A 13,964-nucleotide genomic window follows, 5' to 3' on the forward strand; every position below is an offset into this window, starting at 1 on the left:
AACCTCAGAAAAGCTGACAAAGCCTGAAAGGCTAATACATGTTTTTAAATGTGTATTCTTCAAAACGCTCTTCTACTTTGCTTTAAGGCCCAAAGAGATTTACAGAAAAACGTTCACACACTGATGGCAGCTTCGCTGTCAAACACTGGCGCCAAGCTATTACCACCAGGAGCAACGATCAGTGCCTTGGCCAAGGACACTCATTGACCCTCTCCGTTGAAAATGGTGTTGTTGCTTTTTCTAATGTAGCATTTTTCTGATAATGGAGGACAAACAAAGATAATTTAGATTAAACTGCATTTCTGGGTATTTCTTTATTGAAATCATTGTGAATCAGGAGGAGATGAAAAAAGGCCGTTTGGAAAGCTTGTAGTTGTTCTTTACAAACTACAATCTACAGAAATGGGTGAGCCATGCTCCGCCCATTTCTGATCCTCCACCTGCAGACAAACAGATCCATAAACGTCTTTGTTTTCCTGGTCTGAGCTGGAATCTGGATCAGAACTGGACAGATGGATGCAGGGCCGGCCCTGGTCTTCTGGGGGCCATAAGCAAAATTTAATTTGTGGGCTCTCTGATCAGCAGCACCAACAAAACACAACTGTTGTTGTAATATAAATGAGATTTCTATATTAATATTTTTTGTGAATGTATTATAGTTGCTGCTGAAGACTTGAATACAGTATATTGCTTGCATGTTGGATGCACGTTAAGTGGTGTCAAACCAATTTTAAAAGTGCAATAAAAAGTATATGAATAACAAATGTATGTATAGATTTTTAATGTAACACTGGGCACTCAACAAATGACATTCACAAAACTCCAACTTATTAAAAACAGCTACTTAATAGCAAATGAAATAACAATAAAACAATCCAAAATAAGGAACAAAACAGCTCAATGAGGGGGATTTTGAAAAGTCAAAGTCTTTCTCAGTCTGAAAACGTTTCCAGTTTGCCTGCCTGATGCAGTGGTTTATGTTATTAAAGCCCCTGTTCCCCTGAAACCTCCTGCCTCCTCATCCTCTCTGCGTCTGGGTACGTCCTCAAGATTTGGTCAGAAATTCACTTTGTTTATTTTTTCAGGAATTTTTCATATAGAAATCATAGTTGGTCAAAAATCCACAATAGCTCTGAAGATGCTTACGTTATTGTCACCAAACTTTCTTATGGACTATTTATTACTTTATGACAAACTTCCTTACTAGTATTTGCCACATAGAAAAAACATCAATAATTTTATTTAGTCCTGGAGTGTACTCAGAAGTAATCCTGTTGATGAAAACTTTGTTGACAGACACATTTTGAAACAGTGAAATATTTTGTTCTGTAAATATAATTACCTGCCCGAGTTATTGAGGCCGGAAGTCCGAATCCGCGAATATCTTTCTAACTTTACCGAACTTGGATGTTGCTGGCATTTTTGTTGCAACGCTAATGTTGGGTTGGGGTGTGAGGGGCTGTAAGCTAGTGCAAGAGAGATGATGGGAAATGAAAGCAGGCTCACTCCCCACCAACAGTCCCGCCCACAATTCAAGAGGTGAATTTCTGATGAACTCCTGCCGCTCTGCAGAAACCACGTCCTAGAAAACGACACAGGATTTTAGATTCAGACTAAAAACAGAATCATCATCATCATCATCATCAACATCATAACTAAAAACCACTTTGATCAGAAAACGATCTGAATTTACAAACATAATAATTATGAGAATTATGATGATGCCAACATCAGATAGGAAGTCGACCGCTCCACCTCTGCTGCTCTTCCATCTGCAGCAGCCTCGTTTTCTGTTATAATTCACATGACACCCCCCCCCCCCCCCCCCCCCGAGCTTTTCTGAAATCCCCAGATGTGTTAAATGAGCTACTTTAGCAAAATCCCATTTTTACCTTTTGGATCCGCTAAAAAGGACCTGGCGGCCGTGGGGGTGGGGGGCTTCATCTGACTTTCCCTGCAGCCGAGGTTCCAAACCAGCATCAACAGGAGGTCCAGAGGGAGGCGGGAGGAGCAGGCCAGCCCCCCCGCTGCTCCAGAGCTGCGGGCTCGCGCGCGCCCCCTCCCGGACAGACGGGCGCTGCCGGACTCCATCCAGACGTCATTCAGGAGCCAGGACGCATTCCTCCTCCAAGAGTGGCGGCGAGGAGCAGCTGAGCGCGCGCGCCGGAGCGCACAGAGGGGCAGAAAGTAGCAGCTGCAGTCAATCAAGAGGAGTTCCAGGTACCCCCCACCCCCAGCTGGAGCGCTGCCGCCGCTGACATGGAGAAAGTTCTCACCGGCTTTTGCGTCGCTGCCACCCTGCTGTTGTTCACCCGGGGGCAAGTTTTTAACGGTAAGGACGGGATGCTGCCCGGAGGGGCATTTACTTGCTTTCTGCCTGCCCTGACCGGGGCACTTCGACGGGGTTGTGGGTTCAGCTCAGCCAGACGTTTCAGGGCTGAAGCGGAGCCGCGTGCAGATTATCCTCAGGTGTGCAGCAGCTTTAGCCTCACCTGCAGTCACAGCTGAGGCGCAAAGACGCGCTCTGGTGCTTATGCGCCAAGTTTAAAGAGCGCAGTTTGCTCCACCTGCTCACCTGAAGACAGCGCGCGGGGTTTCTCTGACCTCCTCTGATCTCTGGTCAGATTATCTGCCATCTTCATTTCAGTTTTACAAAACTTCCATGAGTTCTGGAAGACCCCCCCCGCCCGCCCGCGCGCGCACGCACACACACACACACAGACTGGGTTGTTTAAATTTATGCCAACAAGATGTCTGAGTTCTTTTGTGGTTCTGGACATTCTCGTATCCCAGATTCATGTCTGTGAAAGTTTGTCCCTGTGATAAAATGCCAGCAGGTTGCTGGTTTGATGCCGGTGTGTGAGGGGCTTTCCGCTGTCACCGTGGTGACATAGTCTGTGTGGAGAAGGGGTCTTCACAGTGAAGCTGCTCCGTCCGTCAGCGGTTGTGTGGAGCGTCTGCAGAGGAGGTTGAGGGTTTGGCGCCTGGGATCAGACGTGCATTCTGCTGAAGGCCTCTTAGGGGCAGCATGGCTCTCACTTGGAGAGGCTTTAGAGCAGAGGAGACGATTCTGTTTCAGACAAACGGCTCATCATTTCAGCTTCTCTCAGTTGCTAAATAAAGATGTTTTCTTTGTTCTGTAGAGCTTTTGTCCTTTTATTTGGGAGACGCAGCATCTTCACAAACCTGTTAAGGGTTTTATGGGGAAGCCTGGACATCACAGGTCAATTTTAATGACTGCAAACTCTCTTGCCCCAAAGCCCCTCGTATTCCCAGTCCATTTCTGTTTGAGCTTTATCAGTTCTGCCCGCCGGCTGCCTCGTCAATGAGAGATTTATTGGAGAGGGCTGCTCTGCAGGCTCCCAGCGTCGCCAAAACCATCGATAAACGGGACACTAATTGCACAAGTGTGTGTGTGTAAATATGTAAACCAGGAAAAAATCAATTGGACATATTTTACTCTGGCAAAAAGAAGGATGAGCAGCTCGCAGAGAGAGGGGGGGCCAGCTATGAGCGGGGTGTGATGAATCACCCAGTGACCGGAGCACCGGCGAGCTGCGGTACCGACTACCGACTCTGCCTGAAGTCCATCAAAGTCTTTTCACTTATTTGTAGAAGCCCGAGTGTCCCGCTCCCCCTGTGTAACCCCCCCCCCCAGGTTTAGACCAAAACAGCTTCAGCAGAAATGGGGTGTTGTTTTTCTGCATGGTCGACTGCTTTCAGGTGTTCTCCAGAAGGCCCAGTCTGTTTCCAGGAGATGCTCCGTTATGTTTAGCACCTTTCCCAGCAGCCATAAAAGCTGCCGTGTTTTCTGATGGGGTGAGCGGCGCGTGGAGAATGACGGCCATCAGTCGTTTGTCACTGGCGGCTGCTGATGGCGTCCTGCTGACCCCGATGGTCATCAAGCTGAGACTGAGGAGTAAAGAGACACCAGATAAACAGTCTGACCAGAATTTCCAACTTTGCTTTTGGTCTCCGTGTGACTCAGACTGAAGACTGACCTGTTTCCTTTTGGAAATGCAGAAAGTTTTTGAACGGAATAGTTTAAATCTTTTGGGGGAGAATATTTGACAGGAGGAAAACAAACCAGGAGGACACGATTTCATGAAGCTTCTCAGACACTTGATTGGGGGGGGGGGGTCATTTCTGACGACACAGGTTTGGCTCCCACCTTTTGCACCCATGTGTCAAAGTGTCATTGGGCAAGGCACTGAACCCCACGTTGCCCTGTCAGTTACAGGTAGGTGCCGGCGTTTGACAGTGGAGCCACTGATGGTGTGTTTGAGGATGAATGGGGCAGTAAGGTGCTATAGAAGTAAACGCCATTTAGCTTTTACCACGTCACTGCCATGTTCCTAAAAATGATCCTCATCTTTGACAAGGTTTTGACCTTTGAGCGTCGCTGAGGGCAGGCCGCTCATCCTCATCTGCTTTCTCCTAAACGGGAAACGGCGGCCTCAAACTCAAGCCGTAAAAAACCAGGACTTGTGGTCCGGGTCCTCAATTTTATTTCTCAATTCAATTCAATTTGTATAGCCCAAAATCACAACAACAGTCGTCTCGATGGGCTTCAAAGTAAAACATGAACTCAAAAGGATCACGAATACAAAGAGTTCAATAGAAAAATGCTAAAATGAACTAACAAACTGACTAAACTATACTGGCATCCCTGCCCTTAGACCCCCCTTCGCGGTAAGGAAAAACTCCCAAAAAAAACGGATTCCGGAAAAAACGAAGAAACCTCAGGGGTGCCCACATGAAGGAGGGATCCTCCCCCAGGACGGACAGGCGATTTACCAGAACTCTTAGAGAAGAATTAACTTATCTAAATCTACAACTACATATATAAAAGTCCAGCAGACGAGCTTCATCCAGCCGTGGTTGGGGGGACAGTCAGGGGCGCGAGTCGAGCCGGAGACAGGAACCACAGCCAGGTGTAGGAGCAGGAGCAGAGACGAGGTACTCGGTCAGGTACAGAGCAGAGACGAGCCAGAGATGAGCCAGAGGCAGGATCCACAGCCAGGTGTAGGAGCAGGAGCAGAGGCGAGGTAAACGGTCAGGAACTGGAGCACGGATGAGCCAACTGGAGTCTGGAAGCACTCCCACTCCCCAGGAGGGGAAAGAGGGACAATACATGAATCACTGCACCAAACAGAGGCATGGAGAACTAAATGATGAATAATGATCAAGAATAGAGGAGAGGAAGGGTAGAAGTAGATGAGAAAATGGGGTCGGCATGGGGAGCCGGACCTGCAGCCTTTCACCATGTAGCATCAGTCCTTTTCCTTAAACATTTTCCCTCCTTTTTTCACCACATCGGCTGAGATGGCAGAGTTCTGACCCCCCCTCCATGGAAAACTATGATGATCAAAATGTGTTTTTCAAGTTTCTGAGAAATGCTTTTGTCTTTATGGCTTTAAAGCCTGTGCAGTGGGGGGTGGGGGGGTGGGGGGGTGTTAAACCATCTCTGTGCAGAGAAGACCCCGACAGGATTCAAACCAGGAACCTACTGACTGTGTTATGGTGCTGACCTCCAGGTAAACTGTAGGTATGTAAAGTCCAGCAGTGGGACTCATGGTGTCCCCGGAGAGCCGCTTCACCCCCCCTCATTAGCTTTTGTTTACGTCCACAAGACGCCGTGACGGTGCTGGTTTCTGCCGCTGAATGATGATGCTGAGACGGGAAACCGGACAAACAGAGATGCTCTAATTACGCCCAGCTCCCTGCTCTAAATGAAAGGATGAGGGCTAATGAATGGCGGCCGGGCCGGCGCGGGCCGCCTAATGAAGAGCGCGTTTGTGCCGCCGCTGTGATCCCATCAACACGTCTGAGCAGAACGCCGCAAGAAAAACAACTTACTATGCAGCCCGCGGTGTTTACCGAAGGCTGCAGGGGGATCCAGCTTTCACTAATTAAGGCTCCGAGGGTCTTGGCAGTAATGGTGGTGATGGTGATGAGAATTATGGGATGGATTGGCTGGAGCTCTTTTCTTCAGAGCCACTTTAGCTCATTTTCTTTGAGTTGACGGCGCCTCGCGTTGAATCTGTTTTCGTGACAAATAACAGGCAGCTGTGCGAGAGCGTTCCCACTGGGATTCAGTTTACCCCCCCCCTCCCCCCTCACAAGCAGCTGGATCTCTTCAGCAGACGACCCACAGGTTATGATGTGAATCCAAATGGGTTCTGATGGAGAACACTTTGATGTCTGCGTCAGGCCAACCATGGCCCCCACCTGCAGCGTGGCATTTGCAGCCCCCCCCCAGCCGTGTGGTGGGGCTGCCTCCTTCATGGAGCCAGTAGAAGAAAGCAGAGATGGTTTCATGCCAAAGACTGTGAAGGGTGTTGACGGGGGTGGGGGGTGGGGTGGTGGTGTGGGGGGGTACTCCTTTTTCACCTTGTCTCCTGTTATTTATTAGGCTTCTGTCAAGCTCAGGCAGCAGGCAGGTGCCCCCCCCCCCGTCTGGGTCTTATGAATATTACTGGGGGCAGAATGCTCCATTACTGTCAGTCTGAATCTGCTGCTGTCACATTAGTGGCGCCGTGCAGCCGTTAATGCAGCCGTTAATGCATTAGGCGTGTTTTCCGGCTGATGTTGGCCCTTGTACTGAAAGCAGCTCTGGCTGCACCTATTGACCATTTAACTGTTCAATAATGAAGCCATCCCTGAGGATGAATTGGGGATCAAACCTGTCAGACCCCCCCCAGTATTTTCAGCATAAACCTCCATGCGCGGCATTGTCCCCCCTCCTCCTTCTCCAAAGCACAGTGTTCCTGATAATACTCCTGTCGGTTCTGCTCTGGTGCCTGTTGGGATGCTGGGGTGGGGGGTGGGTGGGGGCATTCCTCGGGGAAGTGTACGGCTGATAGGTCAGCCCCCTAACCTCCTTGGGAGGGGTCTGGTTCTTTTTGAATCGGGGGTCTTTTGTGTCGGCCCTGAGCTCAAACCAGTGTGTGAGCAATTCCTTGGGGGGGGTAGGGGGGGCAGGTAATGGCATTATGGCGCCCTTGACTCTGTGCAGGGGGGCTTTAGCTTTTGAGAGTGGTTGGGGGAGGGGGAAGTCCGTGAAGGATGTATGGTCATGGTCCAAACTTGATCAGAGTTTGTATGAAGGCTCTGCCTCAGCCCTGAAAGGGGGGGTCAGAACACTAGTGGGGGGGGCCCCCGTATATTGATAGACCCTCTTTTGTGCAGCGCAGCTTTAGCTTTTGTCTGCTTCCTCTCACCAGAGCAAATCTGCGTCTGCAGCCTGTGGAAACCTGACGGGTCCGCCGCTCTTCTGGGGGCGAGGAGGCGAGCTGCTGCCGCCATCGCCGGCGTGCAGCGCGGCTGCTGTCAGCTTATTATCCGACACCTTCTGTTTTAAATTTGCTGGAGCAGATAACACGCTGAAAACGAGTAGCTTTGGGCGGCAATGTGGCGCTTTCGTAGTCTACTTCCAGTTGTCATTGAGGTGTTGAACACAGAAACTGCAATTGAGACTCACAGCTGCAGGGTTTGTTATAAAGACGAAACAATAACTGCCAAAGATGATGCTTGGCTTGATGCTCTGCTCTGTAATCAGAGCTGCAACATTAAAGAAATTACAGGGCAAAGCGGTCATTAGAAGTGTGGGTGAAGCTTTGCAAACAGAAACTATGCTGAAAACTGATGATTTTGGACAATTCTAAGATGCATAAAGCAGAGAAAATCTTACAAGTTGATTGTAATGATGGTATACTGACAACTGGGAGGAGAAAGTGAGTGTAACGCCACAGTAGCTGCTCATCCGCAGCAACAAATAATGCAGTAATTAATGAGGAAAGCTTCCAGCAACTCTTGGTGTCGACCACATTATCATCGCAACAAAACATCCTCATCTTGTTCTGTCTGCATCTGGAAGAATAGAACAGTCATTCTATGACGCAATAATGGTTATAAGAGAATTAAAAAAATCCTCCAGAAGAGACAGAAAAGCATGAATCATTCTTTCAGATATTAGAGCAGGATTTGAACATGAAATATAACACTTATCTTTTTAGACCTAAATCAGATTTAATTGTCACTATCAGCTCCGTTTTTTCACGTTTGTAAAATGTTTTTGGAGTAATCTAGTGTCAACAGTTTAACTTTTAAACGGATTTATTGCAGCCACTTCTGTGAACAGACATGGGGATGCATATTTTTTTGTTTAAAAATCCTTTTTGCTAGAGCGTCCTGGCCAAGAGGCAGCAGCATAACAAAACACACATTTCTCATTTACGCTCATACGACGGAGTTTTAGGGCCACCAAAAAAAAAAAAAGTGATATTAATTTATTAATTAATTTGACTTTTTTTGTTTTTCTTTGGTGGCCCTAAAACTCCGTCGTACGCTCACACTCAATCAACATAAAAGGTCTTAAATAAAACATTTGCAGTTTGATATCTTTGTCTCACGTTCATTTAAAAATAATTTGAACGAGTCCAGAGAAACCAACTCATTCACTCTGAACTCTTCCTGAGGTTTATTCCCAAACTGTGCTGCAGCGAATCTGAAAGCCTATTTTCACAGAGAGCCGGTCCTGAGAGCGCAGGCTGCAGCTGCTGCTCTTCAGTTAGGAGCTGCTGGAGATGAGGCGGTGCCGACCCAAGAATGCATTTGTAAATTAAAAGGTACCAATGTTTCAATCTGCACTGGTACAAGGAGCCCCCCCCAGAGCATAAAGAACACAGTGATGGCTTAGTTGAAGTTCGTTACGAAACTCAGTGCACCATGAAAAACTGTATCAAAGCATCAGCAGAAGCATTCATATAAATCATCTCACCAAAATCAAAGACAGACAGGAAAGTGGCAGAGACACGTTTCTTATGGGCTTCATATGATAAACAGGATTTGATTCTAAAATAAAAGCGTAATTTTAGTTTCAGCCAGTAAAGCAGTTTCTGAATATGTGGTTTAAAAGTTAGACAGTCATCACTTCAAATATTAAAGTGGTTACCAGTTTAATGAAATGTCCTTTTGTAGTTATTGGGGGCAGATTGAGTCTTTTGAAGAAATGTCGTTTTATTTTGTTGGCAATAGTTTGGTATTTTTAAATCAATCAACTCAGTGGAGCTTCTTTTCTCATATGCTTTGCTTGATTTTAACTAAATTTCTAATAAATTTGGATTTGTCACCGATTTTAAAAAGAAAATCCATTTTCCAGACCAATCTGGAAAATGGAGCAGATGTTTTTCTGATCCGACTGAGTTCTGCTCATTGGAGTCAAATGATCTCTAGATGTGCCTGATGTTCCAACCATGGTAGCGCTTCATATGTGGACATTCATCTGGATTTTACTGCAAGTTCGTGAGCTTCATCGAGCAGAAGAGTCGCCTTAAAGTAGAGAAGTGGATGAGATCGGTGACTTCTGCAGAAAAGCCTTTGCTGGCGGCAGGAAAGCCATGTGGCTCATCTGTGGAGCTGCACAGCCTCATTTAGCTGCTGAGGAGGTGCAGCAGCATCAAACGGGGCCCGGTGAGGCAGAGGTGCACCGGCTGGGCTCAGAGAATGAATAATTCACCCCCATGAGCCCTGACTTTTTGCTTTGGGACTCATTTTCAGCAGAACTTGTGTATCTAAAAAATGGTCCCGCCTTGAACCGACCCAATTCCTTTGGGCAAAACCCGCCCCAGCTGTGCTTTTTCTAAAAACCGTCAAAATAGCTCTGCCATGGCTGGAAATGTGCAGGGAATGCAGATGATCAAACTGTGAAGAGAAAGAGAGGGGAGGAAATCCTGAACCCATCTTCAGGTGTCGTCTGATTCATGTAGGTCTATGTTAAATCAGCAAACGGAGGTCCAGACTGCATCCAGAAAAGGAGGGTCGTCAGTTGAAAAATAGAGCAAGCTCTTTGCCTTGAATTCTTATTCCGCTGCTCTGTTTTCAGAAGCCAGATTGGATTTTCTGGTTCTGGGGCAGCATTTTTATCTCGTGGATCATTCAAGCTCCCATTATTCAGTCTTCAGTTGTCTGAACAAAATAATCTCATGTTTACACTCAGTTAGAGTCACACTTGGAGGCATTTGTGCTCACAAGCGTCTGGGTTTTTCTGCCAGTCACCTGCCTGCGTTTGGCCTGTCTGGCTTCTTCAAGGCAGTACCTTCTTCCTCTTCCTAATGTCAGGCAGGAGGTTCCTTTTTGCTTATTCTAATGATTTTAGCAGAAGGCAGCAGGCATCTGCATCCCCGCCTTCAACAAACTCAAGTTTTGGCTGATGACAATGAGGTGCAATAGGGCTGCTATTGAAAGGATGAAAGGACATCAGGCTCATTCCTCCACCCTTAAAGTTCATTTGTAGACACGGGAGGAAAATGTCTACACCCTATTTTTTTATAATCAAAATCCTGCTAATGTTAACCTCGGTCCCAACCAAAGAAAGGCTGCTACCATGTAGTCTGAATGCTTTAGTCCCTTTCATCATCACTTTGATGGTTTGTCTTTTTTCTTCATTGCTTGTTGGTGTGCCCGTCATCATTTCATCTAGTCAAACGAAAAAACAAAACAGTTTTTTGTTCCAATTAGACATTACATAAAAAATAAAAGAAAGAAAACTGTTAAGTGGTATCTAATGTATGATTGGTATTTTTTTTTCTTTTTTTACCGAAACTGTTAGAATGGACAACTTTAACTACCTTCTGTCTACTTCTACTGGAATTGGAGTGATTTTATGTAAAGGAAAGGAAAGATTCTCTCACTGTAAAACAGTGAGAGAATAACACAAACTAGTTTTTTGGACAATTCCAGTGTAGAGTTTCTGTATGTGTTTGACCCTGTCCTATACCAGAGGCCCGGGAGCTTGAGGGTCCTGCAGTATCTTAGCTGTTCCTAGCACTGCGCTTTTCTGGACTGAGAGGTCTGAGGTCTTTCCAGGTATCTGTTGTAGCCACTCCTCCAGCTTGGGGGTTACTGCCCCAAGTGCTCCAATTACCACAGGCACCACTGTCACCTTCATTTTCCAGGCTTTCTCCAGTTCTTCTCTGAGTCCCTGGTATTTCTCCAGTTTCTCGTGTTCCTTCTTCCTGATGTTCCCATCGCTTGGCACTGCCACATCCACCACAACGGCTTTCCTCTGTTCTTTATCCACCACTACAATGTCTGGTTGGTTCTCCATGACCATCCTATCAGTCTGGATCTGGAAGTCCCACAGGATCTTTGCCCTTTCATTCAGGAGTGAATCCCCTCCTGTGTGGACTACCTTGCCTCTCTTTGTCACCATCCGGCTGCATTTCTCGAGCCTGAATGACATCCCAATGTCAGTCCTGTAGATCAGTGGTGTGGATCAGGGAGTCAATGTCACGCTGGCTCTTAGCATATAGCTTGATGTCATCCATGTAGAGGAGGTGACTGATGTTGGCCCCATTTCTGAGTCGGTATCCATAGCCAGTCTTGGTGATTATTTGGCTGAGGGGGTTCAGAGCTATGCAGAACAGCAGTGGGGACAGAGAATCACGTTGGTATATCCGATGCCAACCTCCCACCAAAGGCAAGGTGGGGTTTAGTGTCTTGCCCAAGGACACTTCAACAAGGCGGGAATCGGACCAGCACTCTTACGATCATGGGTTGACCGCCCTACCGCTGCACAACGGTAGAACATTGAGCTACTAGCTGCTTGGCAGTTGGCCTTTATTGTGGGTTTTGAATCGTCTATTCACTCCACATTCTCTGCATGTAACCCCTCTGAGTAGGATTAGTGAAATGACTGATCAATTCCTCTGTAAAGCAGGCATTTGAATCTCAACTCGTTAGTTGTAATAACGGCACCTGTTTGAAGTCATCGGTGTGCAGATGCCAGTCCCCACCCTCCAACACTCTCACTCCAAACTCCACTATGACCAAGCCCAAAGAGCTGTCAAAGGACACCAGAAACTAAACCGGAGACCTGCACCAGGAAGACTGAATCTGCAATTGGTAAGCACCTGTTGGAGCAATTATTAGAAAATGGAAGACATACAAGACCACGCTTCCTCCATCTGGGTCTCCACACAAGACCTCACCCCATGAGGTTTAAATAATCACAAGATTCTTGGGATGTTTTTCTGCAAAGGGACCAGGACGGCTGATCTGTGTAAACTAAAGGAAAGAAGGAATTTATGGTGAGATTTTGAGGGAAAACCTTCCATCAACAAGGGCTTTGAAGATGAAACATGGCTGGGTCTTCCAGTATGACAATCATCCCAAATGCATCACAATGGTAATGAAGGAGTGGCTTTGATGGAGTCGTAGCTCTTGTGTGTGAAAATCCTTTCAAACGTCATCTGACAAGCATCGCTACAAATGAGATTTTTCCACTTCACTCCTCAATCTCTGAAGGAAGTGGCTGATCCGATCACGTCTGTGATCAGCTGTCCTCAATCAGTCACATTGACTAAAACGATTATGTATAAACCGTGCTGCCCTAGCAGTCATAAGAGAAGGACATGAGGTTTTTGGGCTAAAAACCAGGCAGAGGTGGGATTTTCAGTGGTGCATTGTTAAGCCAGGAAATCTTTGGGTGTTGCTCAGCTTTTCAAAACTCCTAGGTAGATTAAGAATTGTCATGATAACTTTGTCAACACATTCATTCAATTTAATTTTCTCTTGATTAATGAACTCGTTTTGGAGCCAGCCTCTTCATGTCTCATACGTTGCCACTGGGAATTTAGGTTATTTCCTCTTCTGTCTTCCATTCAAAATCCTGAGTACATGTCATGTTGCATCAAGATGATGCAGAGTGAGGGATGCAAGACTTTTGCTCATGGCAAAAGTATTTTTTTCCTTCACTGGTAAGGCATGTTGCTATATTTATTTCATGGAGATTTTATGTGTCTTTACTGGGAAAGAAATCCTTTTAACGTCTGCACAAAAGCCAGTCACTGAAGAAAATGTCCTGCTGGCAAGAGGGAAGCAGAGCAGGTCGTAGTTAAATGATCACACCTGAGGAAGGAAGAAGACGGTTTCTGACATGGGCCTGTGAGTTGTTCTAAGTAACTCAAAGATTACACACTTTGGAATTTTCTAGATTAAAAACTCCACCTTCAGCAGAATGCATTTCTCTCCTATGGATTCACCAGCCCCCACAATGAGGAGCCAGGTCTATTGAGGGAGGGGCTGACATTAAATCTGGAGGCTTGCTTTCGATATCCTTTTCATTTAGATTTCATTGCATTTCAATCGGCACATTTGGCCTTTGCAGTTGTCTTGATTCAGTCAATGGTGTTTTCTAACATGTGAGCACTACGTAATGCAGTTTCAAGTGACGAGACGCCGGCTGCAGCCCTGCCACGCTAAAACCTTCAGTTAATTAATGTTTCACCCCAATGCTCCAAATCTGTCAATCTGTGATTCCAGAAGGAATATTATCCTTTGCCTTTTAATACGTTTTTAAATATTTTTAATTTAAGCGAGAATGTTTTGGGATTTCTTGAGACCATGAAGGCCGAAGTTATCATCATTTTCTACTTGTCTTTTTTTCAGTGATGGGTGTGAAACTGGCAGTGAGGAGCTCTGTCCTTGGAGACTGATGCTGCTTTGACAGCACATTTATTTCAAGGCAGAAGCAATCATTTGAACTAGCCTTGGTTTGTCTAAGTCTTGAACGAGTGTTACGTATAATTGGGTGCAGAGTCGGGTCGGATTCCATTCCAAGTGACGTTAATGCCGTCTAATGTCGGGCAGTCTGAACTGCACAGCAGTGGAAACGAGGTGAACGCTAGAAATGCAGATAATTCCTTCAAACATGCTGAATTAGAGACATTGGTGTTGTTGCTCCACAAGCTTGGAGAGCAGAACATGACGATCTGATCTTCCTGCATATAGAAGCCGACCGAAGAGACACCAGTTAATATAGTTGAGATTATTTACACCTTTTTTTGCTTTGAGATGCACGTTAACTATTGGGAATAAAGGGTTAACATTTCCTAATATTCAAAAAACAAAATCCAGTTTTCCATTTTAGGAGCAATTTTAGCTAATAAAGAACAACCAGC

General features: G+C 46.1%; 1 protein-coding gene across 1 annotated transcript in view; it reads left to right on the forward strand.

Moving 5' to 3' along the window:
- Positions 1–2,141: 2,141 nt before the first annotated feature.
- Positions 2,142–13,964, forward strand: part of ptprm (protein tyrosine phosphatase, receptor type M) — a gene marked incomplete in the record, with an annotated part of 229,034 nt that continues 217,211 nt past the window's right edge. The window contains 1 exon segment of the mRNA XM_023964783.1: positions 2,142–2,332. Within this exon segment, the coding sequence (XP_023820551.1) occupies positions 2,260–2,332 (73 nt within the window).

The sequence above is a fragment of the Oryzias latipes genome, chromosome 17 (genome assembly GCF_002234675.1).
Source record: "Oryzias latipes chromosome 17, ASM223467v1".
In the NCBI taxonomy this organism is placed as follows: domain Eukaryota; kingdom Metazoa; phylum Chordata; class Actinopteri; order Beloniformes; family Adrianichthyidae; genus Oryzias; species Oryzias latipes.